General features: G+C 32.2%; 1 protein-coding gene across 1 annotated transcript; it reads left to right on the top strand.

Annotated features, from left to right (window-relative positions):
- Positions 1-458: 458 nt before the first annotated feature.
- On the top strand, positions 459-14,076 carry LOC128857023 (uncharacterized). The gene is made up of 4 exons (XM_054092539.1): positions 459-1,024; positions 8,105-8,638; positions 8,712-8,852; positions 12,446-14,076. The coding sequence occupies exons 2-4, from the start codon at positions 8,147-8,149 to the stop codon at positions 12,992-12,994; spliced, it is 1,182 nt and encodes a 393-aa protein (XP_053948514.1). The 5' UTR covers positions 459-1,024; positions 8,105-8,146; the 3' UTR covers positions 12,995-14,076.
- The last annotated feature ends 5,387 nt before the right edge of the window (positions 14,077-19,463 follow it).

Below are 19,463 nucleotides of genomic sequence, written 5' to 3'. Positions count from 1 at the left end.
TGGTGCTCAACAAACCACATACACACACACACACACTATATAGTTGCTCATACATGCATACATAATATACATACACATATGAACATGGAGTTTCTGCTGGAATGCTCATCATCCATTGATGGCTGCATGCGGTAAATGCCGATGAGTAATTGCAATGTGTGTGCGCACTTTTTCTTCACTTTGCTTGCGTTTTCACTTAAGCGGCCACGCTGACTGTCTGTTAGGCGCTGACGCACACCAACACAAAGCCGCTTCATTTGCACACACACACACACCTACTCGCCGGCCGCGATTTGTTTTTGTGTTTTTATTTTGTATTTTTACTCAATTCTCAACGCTTGTTAGATATTAACTCGTAACTTGTAAATGTGAGGGGAACTCAAGCCGACCCCAAGCGTGCAGCGCTGACTAACGCGATGTGCATGAGTTTACTTGCGTACTCGTGCGCGTTTGTGTGTGTGTGGCTGTGTACGGAAGCGCTGGATGCCGCCGCCGCCGCCGTCGTAGACTAGCTCTTAAGAGAGTCCGCATTTAAATGTTTTACGTTAGTTCATAAAAAGACTGCGAAACGCAAGCAACGCTATTATTAAGTATAAGTACGAGAAACGGAGCAAAAATCAAAAATCAAATAAAAATCGTACCTACAAGAAATAAGCAAAACGAACGAAATACAAATTAATTTAGAGAATTCAATAATTATTAACGCCTTAACAAAGTCAACTCCAACTCGAAGTAGCTGTGAATTAAGTCATTTATAAACAAAATACTAAGCCGTAGCTAATTAGTGACGTGATTTACAATAGAAAGGAATAATAGACTTGTAAGCGGCTAATAAGATTTTACCTTAAAAACGAGGCGTGTGTTTTTTGAAACAAAAAAACAATAAACAAATAATTTATTAAAAAAAAAAATATTTATATCCATATACAACAACGCAAGTTCGTATGCGAGTGTGATTTCCTACGAAAGCGCACTTTTCAGCGGAAAACTGGGAACTAACAGTATTTTCTCAAAGAGGCAAAAGGTATGTATGTGTGCTGAGAATGTTATAAGGAGATTTGTATGTATGTATGTAGAGCAAATGTAGCATACGAGTATCAGTAGACTGAAAAGGGGGCGGGCTAATTGTAAGATCAAAACAGGAGAATAAAAACAAATGAATTTAAATAAAAGTAAATGAAGAATAGAATAGAAAATTAAAAATAAAATAGCAAATAGAATAGAAAACCCAAAATAAATAGAAAGAAAATGAAACAAATTGAAATGAAAAAAAATTTGACAAATTTCATACAAATTAAATTGAAAAAAAAAATTAATTAATTAAAACAGAGAAATAAAATAAAATAAACTACTACAAACTGAATAAATAAAGTGAAATTCTTGAAATGGATAAACTAAGTTCAAATGTATTCTGGGTTCTCTTCAGTTGTCGAATAAATCGCTCGCCTTTTACGGACGATTTCCGCGATAGAAGCGACCACTCTAATGAGCCTATGAAGAATTTTTGAATGGTTTGCGACCTTACTTGTGAAAAAATTGTAATAGAGAAAAAAGTAAACAAAATCATATAGAAAAAATTTTCACAAATTTCCATTGAATTAAATTGAAAAAAGCGTCTAAATAAATAAAGTAGGAAAATAAAATAAAACAGAAAAATTAAATAAAGCAAAAAAAAAATTTATTAAAGAAATAAAATAAAAATAAAGCTAAAAACTAAGTTAAATAAAACGAAAAAAATTTGAAATAAGATTTGTTAAGATTTGAATTGAATTAAATTGCAAAAAATAGCAATTAAATAAATAATAAAATGGAAAAATGAAATAAAAATAAATTAAAATAAGAAAAATGTAATTTGTAATGTAAATTAATAAATATTAAAATTAAAATGAAAACTAAGCTAAATAAAACGAAAATGATTTAAAACAATAGAAAAATTAAAAAATTACAATAATAAAAATTAAAACTAATTAAAACGAAAATGATATGAAATAAAATTTGTAAGATTTAAATTAAAATAAATTAAAAAAGACATAAATAAATAAAAAATAAAAGATAAAAATTACCTATAACGAACTTAAAATAAAAAAAAATTAAATTAATTATTAATAAAAATTTAAATAAAAACTAAGTTAAATAAACCGGAAATGTTATGAAATAAAATTTAACAGATTTCACTTAAATTAAATTGAAAAAAGCAATTAAATAAGTAATAAAATAGAAAAATAAAATAAAAACAAACTGAAATAAGAAAAATGTAATTGCATTAATAAAAATTGAAATTAAGATAAAAACTAAATTAAATAAAATGCAAATGATTTAAAACAAGATTTGCCAAATTTCATTTAAATTAAACTAAAAAAAAAACAAATAAAATATATAATACAATAGAAAAAATTAAAATAAACTGAAATAAAATAATTAATGAAAACTAAAATTAAAACCAAATAAAACGAAAATGATACAAAACACGAGTTGCCAAATTTTAATTAAAATAAATTAAAAAAGCGGTTAACTAAATAAATAAAAAAAAAATAAAAATAAACTAAAATAAACTTAAATTAAAAAAATTCAATTAAATTAATAAAAATAAAAAAATTTAAATAAAAAATAAGTTAAATAAAACGAAAATGACGCAAAACAAGATTTGCCAAATTTCAGTTTAATTAAATTGAAAAAGAAGAAACAATTAAATAATTAAAATAGAAAAACAAAATATAATTGAACGAAAATAAAAAATTGTATTAAATTAATAAAAATTAAGAAAAGTAATAAAAAAATGAAAGGAAATCAAGTAAAACAAAATTAATCCAATGTATATTAAATTAAATTGGGAAAAAATTATCACCAAAATACACAAAAATTACTTAAAATAAAATTAAATGAGATTAAAAAATAGGCAATAAAATTAAAGGCATAAATAAAAGCGAAAATAAAATAATAAGTAAAGTATTAAAAAAAATAAAAAAATTAAGCTAATACAAAATGGAATAAATAAAAAATAAAATAAATAAAAACGTGAAATTAAAATAAAAAATTAAATAAAAATAAAAAAATTAACTTAGAATAAAAAAAATAAATTTAATATAAAAAAAATGTAATTAAATAAAACCAAATTAAGTGAAATAAAATAAAATTAAGCCGAGTGAATCAAATTTAAATAACAAAAATTTAATTATATATAAAAAATAAAAGATGAATTAACTAAAATAAAAAAATTGTATTAAACTAATAAAAACTAAAAAAATTAAGTTTAAAAAAATGAAAGTAAATCATGTAAAACAAAATTCATCCAATGTATACCAAATTAAATTGCGAAAAAAATTATAACCAAAATATAATATAATATAAAAAATTACCCAAAATAAAATTAAATGAAAGCAATTAACCGAAGTCAATTAATTAATTAGAAGCGTGAAATAAAATAGTAAGCAGAGCATAAAAAAAATAAATAAAAAACAATTAAAATAAAAAAGTGTAATTAAATTAAAAATTAATATAAAAAAATTAAACAAATAAAATAAAAATAAAAAAATGTAATAAAATGAAGCGAAATGATGCGAAATAGCATAAAATTAAGTCATGTAAATCAAATTAATTAAGTTAAAATTTTAATAAAGTTAAAATTAAATTTAAAAAAATCTAAACAAAAAAACAATCTAATAAAATTTAATTAAATATAATAAAAGTTCAGGAATGCACCAAATAACATAACCTCAATTTTAAGACAATAAGAAAACTCTCACCTCAATAAGAATCTCTCACCTCCACAGTAAAACAAAAATAAAACCAAACAAAAATAAAATTGGTGAAAATTTTAATTTTTTTTTATTAAATTAAATCAAGAATTACAATTTCTTTTGGAATTTCCTTTTTATTATAAGACATGACGAATGTAAGCTAATCATTTATTAAATATTACTGTTTTTTATAATTGTTTAAAACAAACAAAAAAAATAAAAATAAAACTGAAATTGATGAAAGTCTTAACCTTTTCATTAAAGTAAATCAATAATGAAATTTCTTTTTATTACAAAACCAACTAAGAATGCAATCTAAACGAATGCATTTTTAAGTAGTATTTAATTTTTTTTTTTAAATTATGGTTTTCAGTTTTAAAAAAATTAATAACTAAAAATACTACCGACTATCGCAATAAGATCGAGTCATAAAAATGTATACCTAAGAAGGTCACAAATTTTGCCACTCCAACTAATTCCGCCAAATATAACACAATGCTGATATTATAAGAACAAAAACAACCAAAACAAGAAAACACTTGCTAGCCGCTGATAAGTTCAAGCACTTGCTGTACCTCCACACATGCGTGCATACATCCTTACATACACACACAAACGCACACTCATATGCAAGCTGGTATAAATCGCTTTCAGTTTAAGAACTAATTTAGATATAAGCGAAAAAACCCACCTTGGAAGTTTACCCAATTTAATGTCGTCATTGCTATGTCGTCACACCTGCCAAATATAGGTCAACACTTTACCTTCGCCTTGACAGTGCACACATACAAACATACATAAGCTAAGAAATACAGTTCCAAAAAAATACGCGCACTAAAAAATGAAAAAAATTTAAAACTGAAAGAAATGAAGCAAAATAAAACAACAAAAACAGCAGCAGCGTTTAAAAAAAATCACCTCAACTTCAAAACAGAAACGACCTTTCATTCCATTTTAATGACAAAAACATGGTTATTATAAGCTTGGCGCGCTAACGCCTACGAGCGTGTGTCAGCACGCAACAACAACTTGAGCAAGTCACCGCATGTGCATGCCAACATACATACATACAAACGCATTTATGTACGTCACCAGCGCATTTTATAGCCACTTTTTGGCACGCTGCCGGCGACACGTCGTGACGCTTGCGTACAGCGCATAGCGAAAACGCCAAATTTTCACTGCATACAAATGCGCACATACACACACATACACATATATATGTACTTGTAGGAATGTGTGTGTGCGTGTTGTTGGCGATTATGAGCTGCCGCATTAGACGCTTAAACACATATTTGCAACTTGTAATTTGCAACACTAAATAGCGGGCACCGCTTCGCCCAACTAATCAACTGCCGTTGCCAGCTTGCATGAGCATACATACATACATACATACGTGCGTGCGTGCGTGCGTGCGCGTGCGTCTGTAACTGTACCTGCTGCATTTTTCCGCACGTCAGCAGTCACATTTTTGCTGCCAACCGAGTGTCGTGCAACTGTCGCCGCCAACTACTTGTTGCTGCGCGAATGTTGTTGACTCCTTCATTTACAGGTTGCTGTTGTTGTTTCTTTCTTTATCGTTGCTTGTTGCCTGCTGCTCTGGCGCATGCGCCACACGTTTGTTTAGGTCTTCGAATGACACTTGGGTTTTGGTGCTGCTTATTTGCTGCGCGCTCAAGCGCTTGTTAGTTGTTGTTTGATTGTTGTTGTGCCTGCTGCCTGCCTACCACTTTGGCTGTTTTACTACTCGTTTAATGTCGTAATATGATAATATGGTTGCCTCGCAGGCATTTTGCAATATTAATTAACATATTTGTAGGATTTATTGCCGGCGATAAGTTGAAGTAAATGTCAACTATGAGGAGAGTTTTTTTTTCATGTCGAAAAGCAGTAGCAACAGGTTGGGCCGCGCTTTGTTTTATTAATATAGTAATATTACAGCGTTTTGAAAAAAAAAACGGAAATATTACGAGGTAATAAATATGGTACGAAAATTGAAATATGAAAATAATAAATGTCAAAAACAATAATAAATAATAAATTAATAATAATAAGAGGCTACACAGCAAGCGGAAATCAAATCTGAAAATGTTTTTGTTTTTTTTTTCTTTGCAAAAATATTGGCACTTAACTCGCAGCGAGCTTTCTTTTTTTTCGTTTTCTCGGAAAAATGTTGCTGCACTTTAATAGTAAATAATGTGAAATAAAAGAGAAAAAAAAAAATAAACTAAAAAAAAAAATTAAATAAAAAAATTTACCAATAAAAAATTTACATATTTGTACATTTTAAAACTTAACTTCTTCATTCATTTATCCTCCCTTTAAGAAAAAAATATAAATAAATAAATAATTGGCGTTCATACTTCTGTAAGGTGTTTGGCCGAGCTTCTCCTCCTGTTTACGGTGTGCGTCTTTATGTTGTTCCACAAATGGTTCCTATTAAGAAAAAATTTTCAAAAATCTTTTTAAATATTTAATATTATAATTCTGCATGGGAATTAAGTCGCGCAGCAATTTTCAAGAAAACAATTTCATTAAAACACAGCTTAATCAAAAATTATTTTAACGTATTCCTTTTCATTATTTTTTTAATTTGAATCAAAAATATTTCTAATGAATAATTCTTTCATTTCAAACTTTGATGTTTTAGTTTTCGATCTTAGATGAAATTTAGTCTTTATATATTAAAAAAATCATAAAGTTTTATTTTTTTTTTTTATTTTTTTATAAAATTATATTATATAATTTTCTTTTATAAATTTTTTATTTTTATTAATTTTTATTTTTTTATACAATAAAATTATTTAATTTTTTTTATTCCTTTTTTTTTAAATTTGTATTTCTTTATTTTTTTATAAAATTGTAATTTTTTTCTATTTTTTTATAAAATTATATAATACTTTTTATACATTTTTTTTATTAATTTTTATTTTTTTATAAAATTAATTAATTTTTTTTATACATTTTTTTTTAATTTTTATTTTTTTATAAAATTATTTAATTTTTTTATACATTTTTATTTTATAAATTTGTATTTCTTTATTTTTTCATAAAATTATAATTTTTTTTATTTTTTATAATAAAATTATATAATAATTTTTTTTATTAATTTTTATTTTTTTATAAAATTAATTAATTTTTTTTAACATTTTTTTATACATTTTGTTTTATTTTTTTTTTTTATTTTTGTTTTATAAAATTATTTAATTTTTTTATAAAATTATAAATTACTTTTTTATAAAAATTATTTCGAAAGCTATTTTAGAGAACAAAACAAACTAAAGAATGTTTCACAGCTTTCAAAGTAACCATGCAATTTATTAGAAATTGGCCTAAACGTTGTTTTTATAAATTTTGTATTTAAAAAAGAAATTATTTAAAAATAATTTTTGAATTAAAATTTTGCTCATAAACGGTTTTTGAAAGCTATTTTTGAAAACCAAAACAAAGAAGAAATTTTTCATAGATCCTGAAAAAGCCTGGAATTTATTGAAATTAATTAGAGTATTTTTTTATAAATTTGGAATATAAAAAAATTCTTAAAAATATGTTCCGTACAAATGTTGTATATAAACTGTTTTTGAAAGCTATTTTTGAAAACAAAAACAAAAAAAGAAATTTTTCATAGATCCTGAAAAACTTGGAATTTATTAAAATTATATTAATAAAATCTATTTTCATAAATTTAGAAAATAAAAAAAATCTTAAAAAGATGTTCCATACAAATTTTGTATCTAAACTGTTTCCGAAAGCTATTTTTGGAACAAGCAAAAAGAAAAAGTGAAAAAAATGTTCATAGCTGTTGAGAGAACCTGAAGTTTATTGAAATTCATTAAAAGACGTATTTTTATTAAAATTAGTATTAAAAAAATCGCAAAAATTTATTTTTGAATACAAATTTTAAATATAAACTGTTTGAAACTGTCTTGAAACAAAAAAAATTACAAAAACAAGAAATTCATATCATTGCTTTTGAAAAACTCTGAAATTTATTGAAATTAATTAAAGCCTATTTTTATAAATTTAGTATATAAAATAATTCTTAAAAATAAAGTTTTGCATAAAAAAGTTGTATCTAAACATTTTTCGGAAGTCTGGAACAAACAATAAATTTAGAATATAAAAAAATTCTTAAAAACATTTTCCATAAAAAAGTTGTATCTAAACAGTTTTCGGAAGCTATCTTTGAAACAAACGAAAACAAAAAGTTAAAAAAATTTCTCAAAGTTTTTTAGAGAAGCTGAAATTTATTGAAATTAATTAAAATACGTATTTTTATAAATTAGTATTAAAAAAATGTGTATACATTTTTCTTTTCTTATACATTTTTTTAATGTTTTTTTTTTCAAAATTTTTCTTCATTACAGCTTTCTTCATTCCTAACTCAACCTCATCACAAATCCAGCACCATGGCTACCCCACGTGCCAGCAGCCGCAATGCCACTACGATGCCTTCAGGCTTAACATCCTTAACACAAAGAACACAACCACGAACAAAACAGTTAACAACCTTAACAGTGCTAATGTTAACAATGCTAACAGTATTAACACAAATGCCGGCTCGCAGCACAGCGGCATCCTTACACGCCACCAAAGAGTCTGCCTTCGCCGCCGCCGCTCCCGCCGCACCAGTATTAAACACAGCCGGCGCCGACAATGCGCTAAGCAACAGCCAGCCTGCAGTGCTGCAGCAAATGTACGACAGCACCGCAAATGGGCAGCGCGGACGACGGAAACGCTTGCACAAGCGTCACAATGCTAGCATACGTTTGAGTGAATTGGCGGGAGCGAGCGAAGCAGAGATTTCACGCGAATGGCACAATTCGTGTGGTGGACAGGAGGTGATGCCGCGCAGTGAGCGTCCAATGCATGCCGGCAATCACAAATATGTGCGGAAACAGGTGAGTGCCGAGGCGAGCGGAAGTGGGGCGAGAGTTGTGAAATGCTTAATTTTTACTTTGTTTTCGTTTTTAGTTGGTCGCCTTAACCAAATCGCTGCGCTATGAAAATACGACACTCAATAGGCTGCATAAAATCAATATCGAGGACATGCCCGCATGGCGGCTGCACAGCAACAAATACAAATTTCTGCCTAGTTTGAATCGCAATTCTAAAGTGAGTATGCAAAGTATGAAAAAATAGTTTATGGTATACAAATATTTCACGTGCATACATACATATATACATAAATATACGTTTGACATGTATGTGTGTTCAGGCAATTAATTGATTACTGGGAAACTTGTTAAGCGCGGCGAGCGCGAAAATAAAAATGAACAGCAGCGCAAAGCAAATTTTGTAAACAATAATCAACACAAATTGTAGCCGCAGAGCCGCAAAGCAAAAAAAACAATAACAACAAGTGATTTGCAAACTGAGTGCAAACAAATGAGGCGAGCCACACTTGTCCGCGTACAAACACACCGAAAAAAATTTGCGATTAAAATGAAACACTTTCGATACACTCTTGACCGATTTACGCTTGTACCCGTCGCTTTCCAGTAAAACCAGCTGTCCCATGCTTTAGTCGTTCAACGGCACCGCAATACAGCTGTTCGACTGCCCGTCTGCCGATCAAAAGCAACTCCGCGCAACAACGATGATCGTTTTTATTGTATTTTTTTTTTTTTTGTCATTTACCTCATAAGCAAATTGTAAACATATACAAACACACACACACACGCTTGTGCCAATGCGTGTCGATACTCAACTGAACTTATACCGTTTTCAAGTATTGGCGTGACGTAGTGACCTACTCGTATTATCATCCGTTGAGAGAAATTGGCACCACATTCGATGACTAATCCAAAAGTTTAGTCACTTTGTATCGGCTTACAAGCGGAGCGCGGCGAAAATGCGCAACGCCAGACAGCTAGACACTAAAAGACACACATACAAACATGTAGAAACAAAATTCATGTACATACAACCGCATGTGTGTGTGTGTGCGTGTGTGTATGGCGCATAAACATATGCTAGCGTCAAGCTTTTGTTTTGCGCGCGCTTTTTCACTGAAGTTCGTCAGCTCTTTGACGCTGTTTTTTTATGGTTTTTGGTTTGTCGTTTTTTATTATCGTAAAAATTTATTGTTGTCAGGTTTTAGTTACTACGCTTACGCTGATTGTTTGTTGTTCTACATACATACATACATACATATGTTCGTGCCTAGGTTGCTTTTGTTTTTTTTGCCTTTCTCTGCCTGCCCACTTATCATTTGTTCTTCTGTCAAATGAGGGCTCGTCCGCTTATCGGCGTATCGAAATTCTCGCTGTGTGTTTTCCCCCAATTAAATCGATAGCCTGCGGCTGTTTAGTGGATTTTCCCAATAGCTTTTTTAGCAGCCTTTTTAGCACAGTGTAGAAATTTGTTGTGTTGTGGGTGCAGGTGAAGTCAAGAGCTGAATCAGAGAAAAATACAATACAGCCGTGATTGTTGTGGCTGTATTACTACTGTAACTGGCATGATAGAGGACAAATAAGCAGGCAGTCGTCTTATGCAAATTTTACCAAAAGCGGTGTTAACTGAGTGGAAAATATATCGAAGAGGTAAAATAAGGTAAAACATTCCAGCATAACACTAAACGGTTATCAATGAAACAGTTATTGTACTGCTGTCATTGTAGAGATTCATTTGAATTTTTTTTTTTACTAAAAAGAAACTTTTTTCCTTGTAAGAAAAGCCATCGCAACCTTTCAGTTTTCGCAAAAAACCGGCACTTAGTTAGACACTTTCCTTTCACTTCTCTCTCGCAACTTTTTCAAATGACTACAGCAAAATTACTCTCAGCAATCCACTGTGATCTCCTTAAGCGTGCACTCTAGTAATCGAAAAATCAACAAATTAAAATACTTTGTTATCGCTTGCTTATAGCTCAGCCACTTTGCCGCTCTTACTTCAAATTTGGCTAAGAGAAAGTGCATTTTGAGCATATTTCATTTACCTTTTAAATAATTTTAACTAAGTGGCAACCTTCTGGGGATATATAAAAATTAGGTAGCCTCCCAAAACTATTTCTAAATTAAGGCTGTCAAAAATAGCAACAATTTGATTCCATTCAATTCTTATATTTTATTTACTTTTTAAATAATTTAAATTATGAATGCAAGTTGCCACTTCATACGCATAATTTTATGGAGGGCACCTGTCTAACAGGCTTTTTCACACTACTCGTTTGTTATCTACTCATACACATTAAAATAAATTTTATAGATAACCAAATAAATTCCAAAAAAATCACTATTTGAAAACTAAGTGGCAACCCCACTAAACTTTTTCTTGACTAAAATTTAAAACGAAGCTTTAATTTTATAAGCAAATTGTTTCATTTCATTTAATTTATTTTTAAATAATTTGAAAAAGGTGGCAACCCTTCTAAATTTGTTTCTTAAATAAGGCTGTTAAGGTAAATTTCACAAAGTTATGTACTTAAAAACTTTTCCAATAATTTCAAAAAGGTAAAAAAGTGGCAACTCCTCAAATTTTCTCTTAATTAAGACCAGTGGCCATCCTACTAAAGCATGTTTCTCAATCAAGGTAGTTAAGGGAAGCTTTAATTTGATACGCAAATTGCTTTATTTAATTTCCTTTATTTTTTAAATAATGTGAAAAAGGTGGCAAACCTGCATTTTTTTTCTTAATTAAGGCTGTTAAGGTAAATTGACAAAGTTGTATACTTAAATAACTTTCCTGAAAATTTGAAATAGGTGGCAGCCCTTCTCAAATTGTTGATTAAGGCTGTTAACGGAAATTGACAAAGTTGTATACTTAAATAACTTTCCTGAAAATTTGAAGTAGGTGGCAACACTTCTCAAATTGTTGCGGCTGTTACGGTGGCCATCCTGCTAAAGCATGTTCCTCAATCAAGGTGGTTAAGGGAAGCTTTAGTTTGATACGCAAATTGCTTTATTTAATTTCCTTTAGTTTTTAAATAATGTGAAAAAGGTGGCAACCCTGCTAATTTTTTTTCTTAATTAAGGCTGTTAATTAAGACTGACAAAGTGCTATACTTAAATAACTTTTCAAAAAAAATTGAATAGGTGGCAACCCTTCTCAAATTGTTGCGGCTGTTACGGTGGCCATCCTACTAAAGCATGTTTCTCAAGTTCACTAAAGGTGGCAACCCTAAAAAATTAAATTAAATTTTAATACAAAATTTTATCCAAATCTTTGTAAGCTTTCACGAGAAACCAATGGATTTTTTACTATTATCACTTTCACTATTTTTTTTTTTTTTTTTGTTTTGTACTCCAAACTTTGTACAAAATTCATAAAAATTTAAGGAACGTGAAACAAATTTCAACAAAATGTTCAACTTTTTAATAAGTATCTTTGGAAAACTTCGAGGTATGCACTTTTACAGTCCTTTCAATTTTAGTATAGCAAAAAGCAAATTTTAGGTGGCTCGAGATTCTCGTTGATTTCTGATATTTTTTCGCTGAGATTTTGAGCATTTTCTTCCATATAAAATACTTGCTTGAGCGATATGAGGCGATAATCCGCCCCTTATATTTGGTATACACCACAAATTGCTTTTAAAGTTTTAAAGTAAAAAAAACGACTATTTTTTTGGTACTGTTGGATATATTTAATTTGATTTGTATGTATATTTGTATGCACGTGTCCATATCCACTTTCATCTCAGCTACTTATGTACATTTACTCTCATTATCAACATCCACTAATCCTAATTTTCTCTTCTCCCATTGCAGGTCGAACTACGCCGCTGGCATCGTGACATGCAAACGTATGTCGCCTCGTTCATCGAATTGGGTGTCAAGCAATATCGTTGGGATCAGGAGAAACGTCAGCATACAAGTGCGGAAGCATATGAAATCAACTCATTGGTGCTCAGCTCCAAACGCGAGCTCTGCGAGTTAGAAACGGCGTTCAACGCCACACATCCAAAAGGCAAATTGCAATTCATAACAGGCGAAGAAATGCAAAAAAAGTTGAAATTCTATTCGAGAGATGAAAAGCGTGTAGCCGAGCGCGGCGCCGACCCAATCGATTTGAGATATGCCAAGCAACGCTACACCAAATATATACGTCACATGTTTCATATATTGCGCCACCAGCTGAGAACAAGGCGGGCAGCAGCGAGAGCGTCTTCAAAATCGATGGCGTACAGCTATGAGAACAACAGCCAACAATGGGCCGCACTTGCGCAGGCGATAGACTACAGTGCAGGTAGCGAACAATCCGCGCAGGGGGCAGATGAGGCGAACAGCAATGAATCGTCTTTGGGATTGGCATTGTGAGAGAGTGCCAAAAATCCAGTGCGGGTAACGGGTAGCAGGAGATATATGCATGCATATTAGGCGTGCATATGTGAAATCTCTCAATATGTGCCATTAATAGCGGAATGAAAAGAAGCTCTGCCACCGAAGTGCGTTTCACGGCAGCCGCTACGGGTTGGTATTTGCAGAAGGATGCCTCCTAGTGCTGACACCACAGCAGCGATCCTGTGCAATGTAAATGGAAATATTTTATGGTGTTGCCACAACTACCATGCAGCAATTCAAAATCTGCGGCGGCGAATGTTTCATGATGCTACAGCAACAATCGAGCAACCCGAGTGCCGGCTATGTTACACTACTTCCAGCCATCACAACACATTCCATTTTAGCTCTAAGTACACAATGTCCAGTGATAGGCTAGAGTTCCTCAAATTATGCATCACATTAAATATTTATTTATGACTTCACTTATTTATTGCATTCATTTAGGCGTAAGCGCGCATTGCATATCATGAAATCTATTTATTCCAAACATGTCCAGCATTTCATTTAGCAATTAAGTTTTTTTTTTTTATATACAATTGCAGTTGATAATTTTGTACACAGTTAGTTATTAGGTAATTAGTTAGTTAGCTTTTCAAATTGTTAATATAGTATTAAACTAGCTTTTTTACGCGATGGTATTATGTCTGTATGTCTTTTGAAATGTGCGCATGTTTATTTTCTGCGCCAAGTAAGTAGTTGTGCGATTTTATGCTTACTGTGATTAACTACCTGTTTAAGTGATTATTTATCTGTTTACGCATACGTACATGTGTGTGCGTGTGTATGTGCTAGTCTATGTAAGTAGCTAGGTTTTCGTAGAGTGTAGAAGAAAATGAGGATACACAGATTATCAAAATAAATATAAAAAAATACACTGTAAATATCACATTTGATAAGCCTTAGAAACCAGTAAAATTAAGTTTAAACGAACGACTCATGCAATCCGCGTTCACCTCCGCACTCACATGCATATGTATACATACATATGTGTGTATGTGTAGGTGTTGTCACTCCACAGGTGATTGCATGAACGAATCTTTAGCTCTTAAGTGCGTAATGTCTAGTTGTTAATGTAAATAAATTTGATATTTATTAAATAAATAGTAAATTCTATTACAAATTAATTAAAATGTGTCACACTTCATTGGTCACATGCCGAACATAGATATGTACATATATAAGCAGAGTGCATGACAAGTCCATTGTTCGAAGTCGCATGAAATGCACTTAACTGATGTGGGTAACAACAACAGGCCACGACGGTAGCAACAAAGTACTCAAATTGACATTAAATAGCGTCTTAGTGCAGAGTGGAGCTGGTAAATATTTGATGAAGTTTTTGTTTTCTTTCTTTTGCGCTCAAAAAAGTAGCAGAAATTTTGTAACACATCTGTGCGGTGCGAAATGGATTGGTTTGTGTATTGAAAACATTATTCTCTTCTTAATTGGCGGGATAACTGCTTACACGATTTTGGCCGAGTTTAACAAAGCGCGCCAGTCGTTTCGTTCTCGTGCTAACCTGCGCCAGTTGGACACACCAAGTGAAGCCAAGTCCTTCTCCACCTGATCCTTCCAAAGCAGACGAGGCCTTCCTCTTCCTCTGCTACCACCAGCTGGTACCGCATCGAATACTTTCAGAGCTGGAGCGTTTGTATCCATTCGGACGACTCAGGCAACGTAGCCGCTGGATCTTTATTCGCTGCGCTATGACTATGTCGTCGTAAAGCGCATACAGCTCATCGTTCCATCGCCTGCGATATTCGCCGTTGCCAATGTGCAAAGCTCCAAAAATCTTACGCAGAATCTTACTCTCAAGCATTCCAAGAGACGCCTCATCGGATGTTGTCATCGTCCACGCTTCTGCGCTATTCGCTAGGACGGGCATGATGAGAGCCTTGTAGAGAGTTAGTTTTGTGCGTCGAGAGAGGACTTTACTGCTCAACTGCCTACTTAGTCCAAAGTAGCACTTGTTGGCAAGAGAGATTCTACATTGAAAGTATTAGTATGGGGAAAGAGAAATTCATTGTTTCCTCGGTAGATGGCTGTAGTGATCGATATCTTGTATCGGATCTTTTACTATAGCATTATCAGTAGAGCTGTGATAGTCATGCAAAATAAAAGGCCAAAATATGCACGAAAAACTCTGGAATATGCACGAATAAATGCAAAAAAAGACAAAATATGCACAAAAATATGTATGAAAATATGCAAAAAAAGCCCAAATGATATTCGAAAATCTCTCAAAAAATACCAAAAATGCCAAAGAGGTAGTTTTTCTCCAGAGCTAGTAAACATTTTTATTTCAGTTAGCCAGATACTTATAGTAATTCTTTGTTGCAAGTCAAAACTAGATGTTGTTTCAGACTATCGAATGGGACACAGTGCCGTTTTTCACTTAAAATTGACTTGTAGGTTGTAGCAACAGCAAATTTAAAAAATGTTATTTCATATGGTGTCAATGCTGTTATATTTTAATTTGAAGCGCTAGCTCGTGAATCTCCATTCAAAATATCATTATTTTCAAGCAAAGAACTATATCCAATATTCCGAGATAACACTTCTTCGAGCTTCTTCAAAAAACGGTCGTCGGTCATTGTCCCTAAGATAGAATGAGCTTCTCCTTTCAGCTCTATACACTCTTTCGATTCAAGTCCTTTCGATTCTAATATTTTGATCTTGCCTGCGATGAACATGAAGTTAGCTTTTATGAATGCCAAATCTTGTTGAATACTGGACGCTGTAAACGCTTTTTTTGCATCTCGAATACATTCCGAATCTGCATCATTCAAATAGTCAACAACCGATTTTTTTCAATATCCGTTGTTTCATCCAGAGTAACCCAAATATGTTTTCCATCAGCTTTTAAACGTAATTTTTCAATCGATTTTTCATACAAATGTGGCACATAATTACGACGAAGTGTACTTTGAGCTGGAACTGTTTGTGAAGTGTATTTTTCTATGAATTGTCTACACTCGTATGATTCACTTTATTTAATGGAATGTTGGATTCGAGTAAAGTTTTACATGTATCCATATTGAATTCCGAAAGATTTGGCCTAAGTTTCTGTTGATAATTTGATTTTAACAATTGGCTTATTTCATGTTCAGAATTCTGTTTTTCTCTTTCTTGAGCATCCTTGTGTTTCACTGAATCAATGTGCTGTTTGACTTGAAATATTTTTTCGCAGAAACCAAACAATTGCAATGTGAACAAAATGAAACTGATTTGTCCGACCGAAAAACATTGAGAAATTGGTTTTGCATGCGCACAATAAATTCACTCGATTACTTCAAATACCAAGCAATAACTGAGAAGAATATGATGTAACTTACTGCGTTTACTATGCATTTCATATTAACCCAAGCGACGCATAGCACTTATCGTTGTGCTCTTTTCAGAAATCATAGTAACCAATAATTGCGCCAAACTCATTTACTGGAAATTTTCGAGTCTCATTTTTATAAACAAGTTTGTCGCCTGATTGGAGAAAGCAAATAAAAGAATTTTGAACCAGATGGGCACATAAAATGTTATAGATCTGTTCTTTAAACGAAAGTTTAGCTGCGAATTGTTTTTTTTTATGTATAAATTAAGTTTTGGTTAGAAGAATGTTTTAAATTTTTTAAAATTACTCTAAAAATATACAAACATGCATTTTAAATGGAAATATGCTTTTACGGACGAAAAATACAAAATATGCATGCAACATGCATTTGCATGACTGTCACAGCTCTACTGATAGCAAAGCACCTCGATGAAATTACGTTCAAAGCTTATCTGTTTTTAGTCGAAATTTTCTTTGCAATAAAATTTACGATCTTTGTTTCATTCATTTACGGTCTCTGCCATATCCATATACGTTCTGTTGTTCAGCTATTCAGCGCTTTTACGGTCTCCGTATTCGCTTGGTTCTTGTATTTGCTAAACAGTGCAGGCCAAAATGATTATAGCTTCGGTTGTGACACTGATTTCTTATAATACGGAATTTATTTTTTTTAGAATTATTTTTATGGAATATTTCACAATGGAAAGATTGACATGATATAAAGCCCTTAATGGGGAATGCGTATTCGCTTCGGAACTCACAAAACAACTTTTATATTATTTCAGAAATTATATTTGGGACAAACGTTAATGAGTGTACCTGAGTTATCGCTTATTTGAACACAGCGCATTCGTACAGTGGCGGCCATAAAAATGTTACACTGTTTTTTTTTCTATGATCCTTGAGTAATCGGTGCGACTATGTGGCATATATGTAATTGGTTATTCAATAGGTGCGCTTTAACTTTTTTCCGATAGGGAGGGCGAACGACGCAATATTTTTTATTTTTCGCTTGTCATTTGTAAACTTCATTAGTATACATTTCATCATGGAACGCTACACACTTGAGCAACAATTGCAAATCGTGCAAATTTTTTATGAAAATAATCGTTCTGTTGCTGCTACTTTAAGAGCATTGCGGCCATTTTACGGTCCATTTAACAAGCCGTCTCGTTTTGGGGTTATGTGAAGTCATTGGTCTACAGTAACAAGCCGGCGACGATTTGTGAGCTCAGAGCCAATATTGAACGCGAAATTGCTGGAATTTCGGCCGATTTATGCAAAAGAGTGGTCGAAAATTGGGTTCAACGATTGGACTTCGTAAAACGTGCACGCGGTGGTCATGCAAAAGAAATCGAATTTTATACTTAAATGTATATGTTCAAACTCGATAATAAAAAAAAATTAGTTAAAAAAGTCAAACCGTTTGTGTTTTATTCAAAAAAGTTCAAAAGTTGAAGCGCTCTTACTGAAAAACCCTATATTAGAAGATTAAGAGTCGAAGAAAAGGGAGAAGAATTAAGTACTTTTCTGAACGAAGACTGCCGAAGACTGCCGAAGACTTTCTTGGAGGTCTGCCAAAAATCTGCTTTAAATCGAAAAAATCTCCAAAAAGCGTTTGGAGTACGCAAATTAATATTTTCCGATTAATCCACATCAAATTTATTTGGATCAAATGGCATGGCTTTTCCTGAATTTCGTTAGAACAACGTTACGCAGGGAGGCAACCGAGTGATTTGTGTGTGTTTAACCTACTACGATATAGGTTCAGAAGTTTTGGACATCTTGTCATATAACCAAACTAATCAGAAATGGCCTAAATAATAATGTCCTTCAGGAGGGCCTCTTACCAGTGGCTTCGAAAAAAGGTGTTTCTTCTCAATTTTTTTTCGAGGCGAAAAAAGCGACATACAGGAATAATCTTTTGCATTTCTTTCAAGGCATGATTGAAGAGTAATAAAAAGTTTTTTAACATAAATAAAAAAAAAAATGGCGGACATATGAGGGATCTCGCACAGCTTCTCTTTGCGCGCTAGTAAAACGGCGTGTAAGATTGCGGTCTTAGTTTTCACCTGAAACACAAAAGAAAAATATTGTCTTATTCAGAAGGCTTTCCCGCATATAATAGACTCCTCTTGTATAAAAATATGTAAAAATGAACACACAATTAATTATTGAAAAAAAGTGTTTTTTTCGCTATTTCCATTTTAAAAAACATGGTTTTGAGCAAATGTGTTTCCAAGTGAGCGGCCCGACTCGAGGTCGCCTGACGAAGGACTGTACACAGGTCTGTAACTCCGAAATCACTTTGATTTTCGCTATAAAATTTTAAGGTCATATTCTCCTATAATATATCTATCGATTGCAGTAAAAAACAAAAAATCGATTTTTTGAAGCCGACTGATAAGGGGCCCCCTTAAGTATATAAGACTTTCCCGGTGGCGGAGGTGTTGTCTGAGTGACACAGCCCAGACCCGATTAGCACAAAAAATGCCATTTTGCTACACTACTTGTAGAACCACTGCTTTTTATACACTTGAACCATCTCCATTTGATTATGAATCTTCCTATGTCGTAAATTTTCTTTTCTGCAATTTTTTTCAAGTTAACCATTGAGAACTCCCCCAAACATTCTATGTCGTAGAGCACCCAAACCTGAACACTCACACAGATAGTGAAATACTGTTTCTTTAGATTCTTCTTGATTGCAGCTTCTACATCTATTGTTGTATGGCCAACCAATCTTCCTGGTATGGTCTTCCAAAGGCCAGTGACCGGTTATAGTTGGCGTAATTCTGAATATGCCTGCTCGTATCTTTCTTAACAACTCGTTAGTTTTGAATTTGTTGTAATTGGGTCATGTCTGTTTAGTTGTTTTGCAGATATCTGCGGTAATCCATCTATCAACGGCCTGCTTCTGGAATAGCGAGAAGAACCGCGTGAGTGCGCTCCTTGGGTACAGCCTTTTTCAACTGCTTCGAATTCGTCTTATGTCTTACCAGTTCATCAGCTTGCTCATTTCCTTCTATTTTGCTATGGCCAGGTACCCAGATGGGAGCGATGTCTGTCGTGCGTACTAATGCGTTTAGTTCTTCTTTGCATTTTCTGACGATTTTT

The sequence above is a fragment of the Anastrepha ludens genome, chromosome 3 (genome assembly GCF_028408465.1).
Source record: "Anastrepha ludens isolate Willacy chromosome 3, idAnaLude1.1, whole genome shotgun sequence".
NCBI lineage: Eukaryota > Metazoa > Arthropoda > Insecta > Diptera > Tephritidae > Anastrepha > Anastrepha ludens.
Note: the sequence above shows the minus strand (reverse complement) of the source record. Positions and strands in the feature narration are given on the sequence as shown.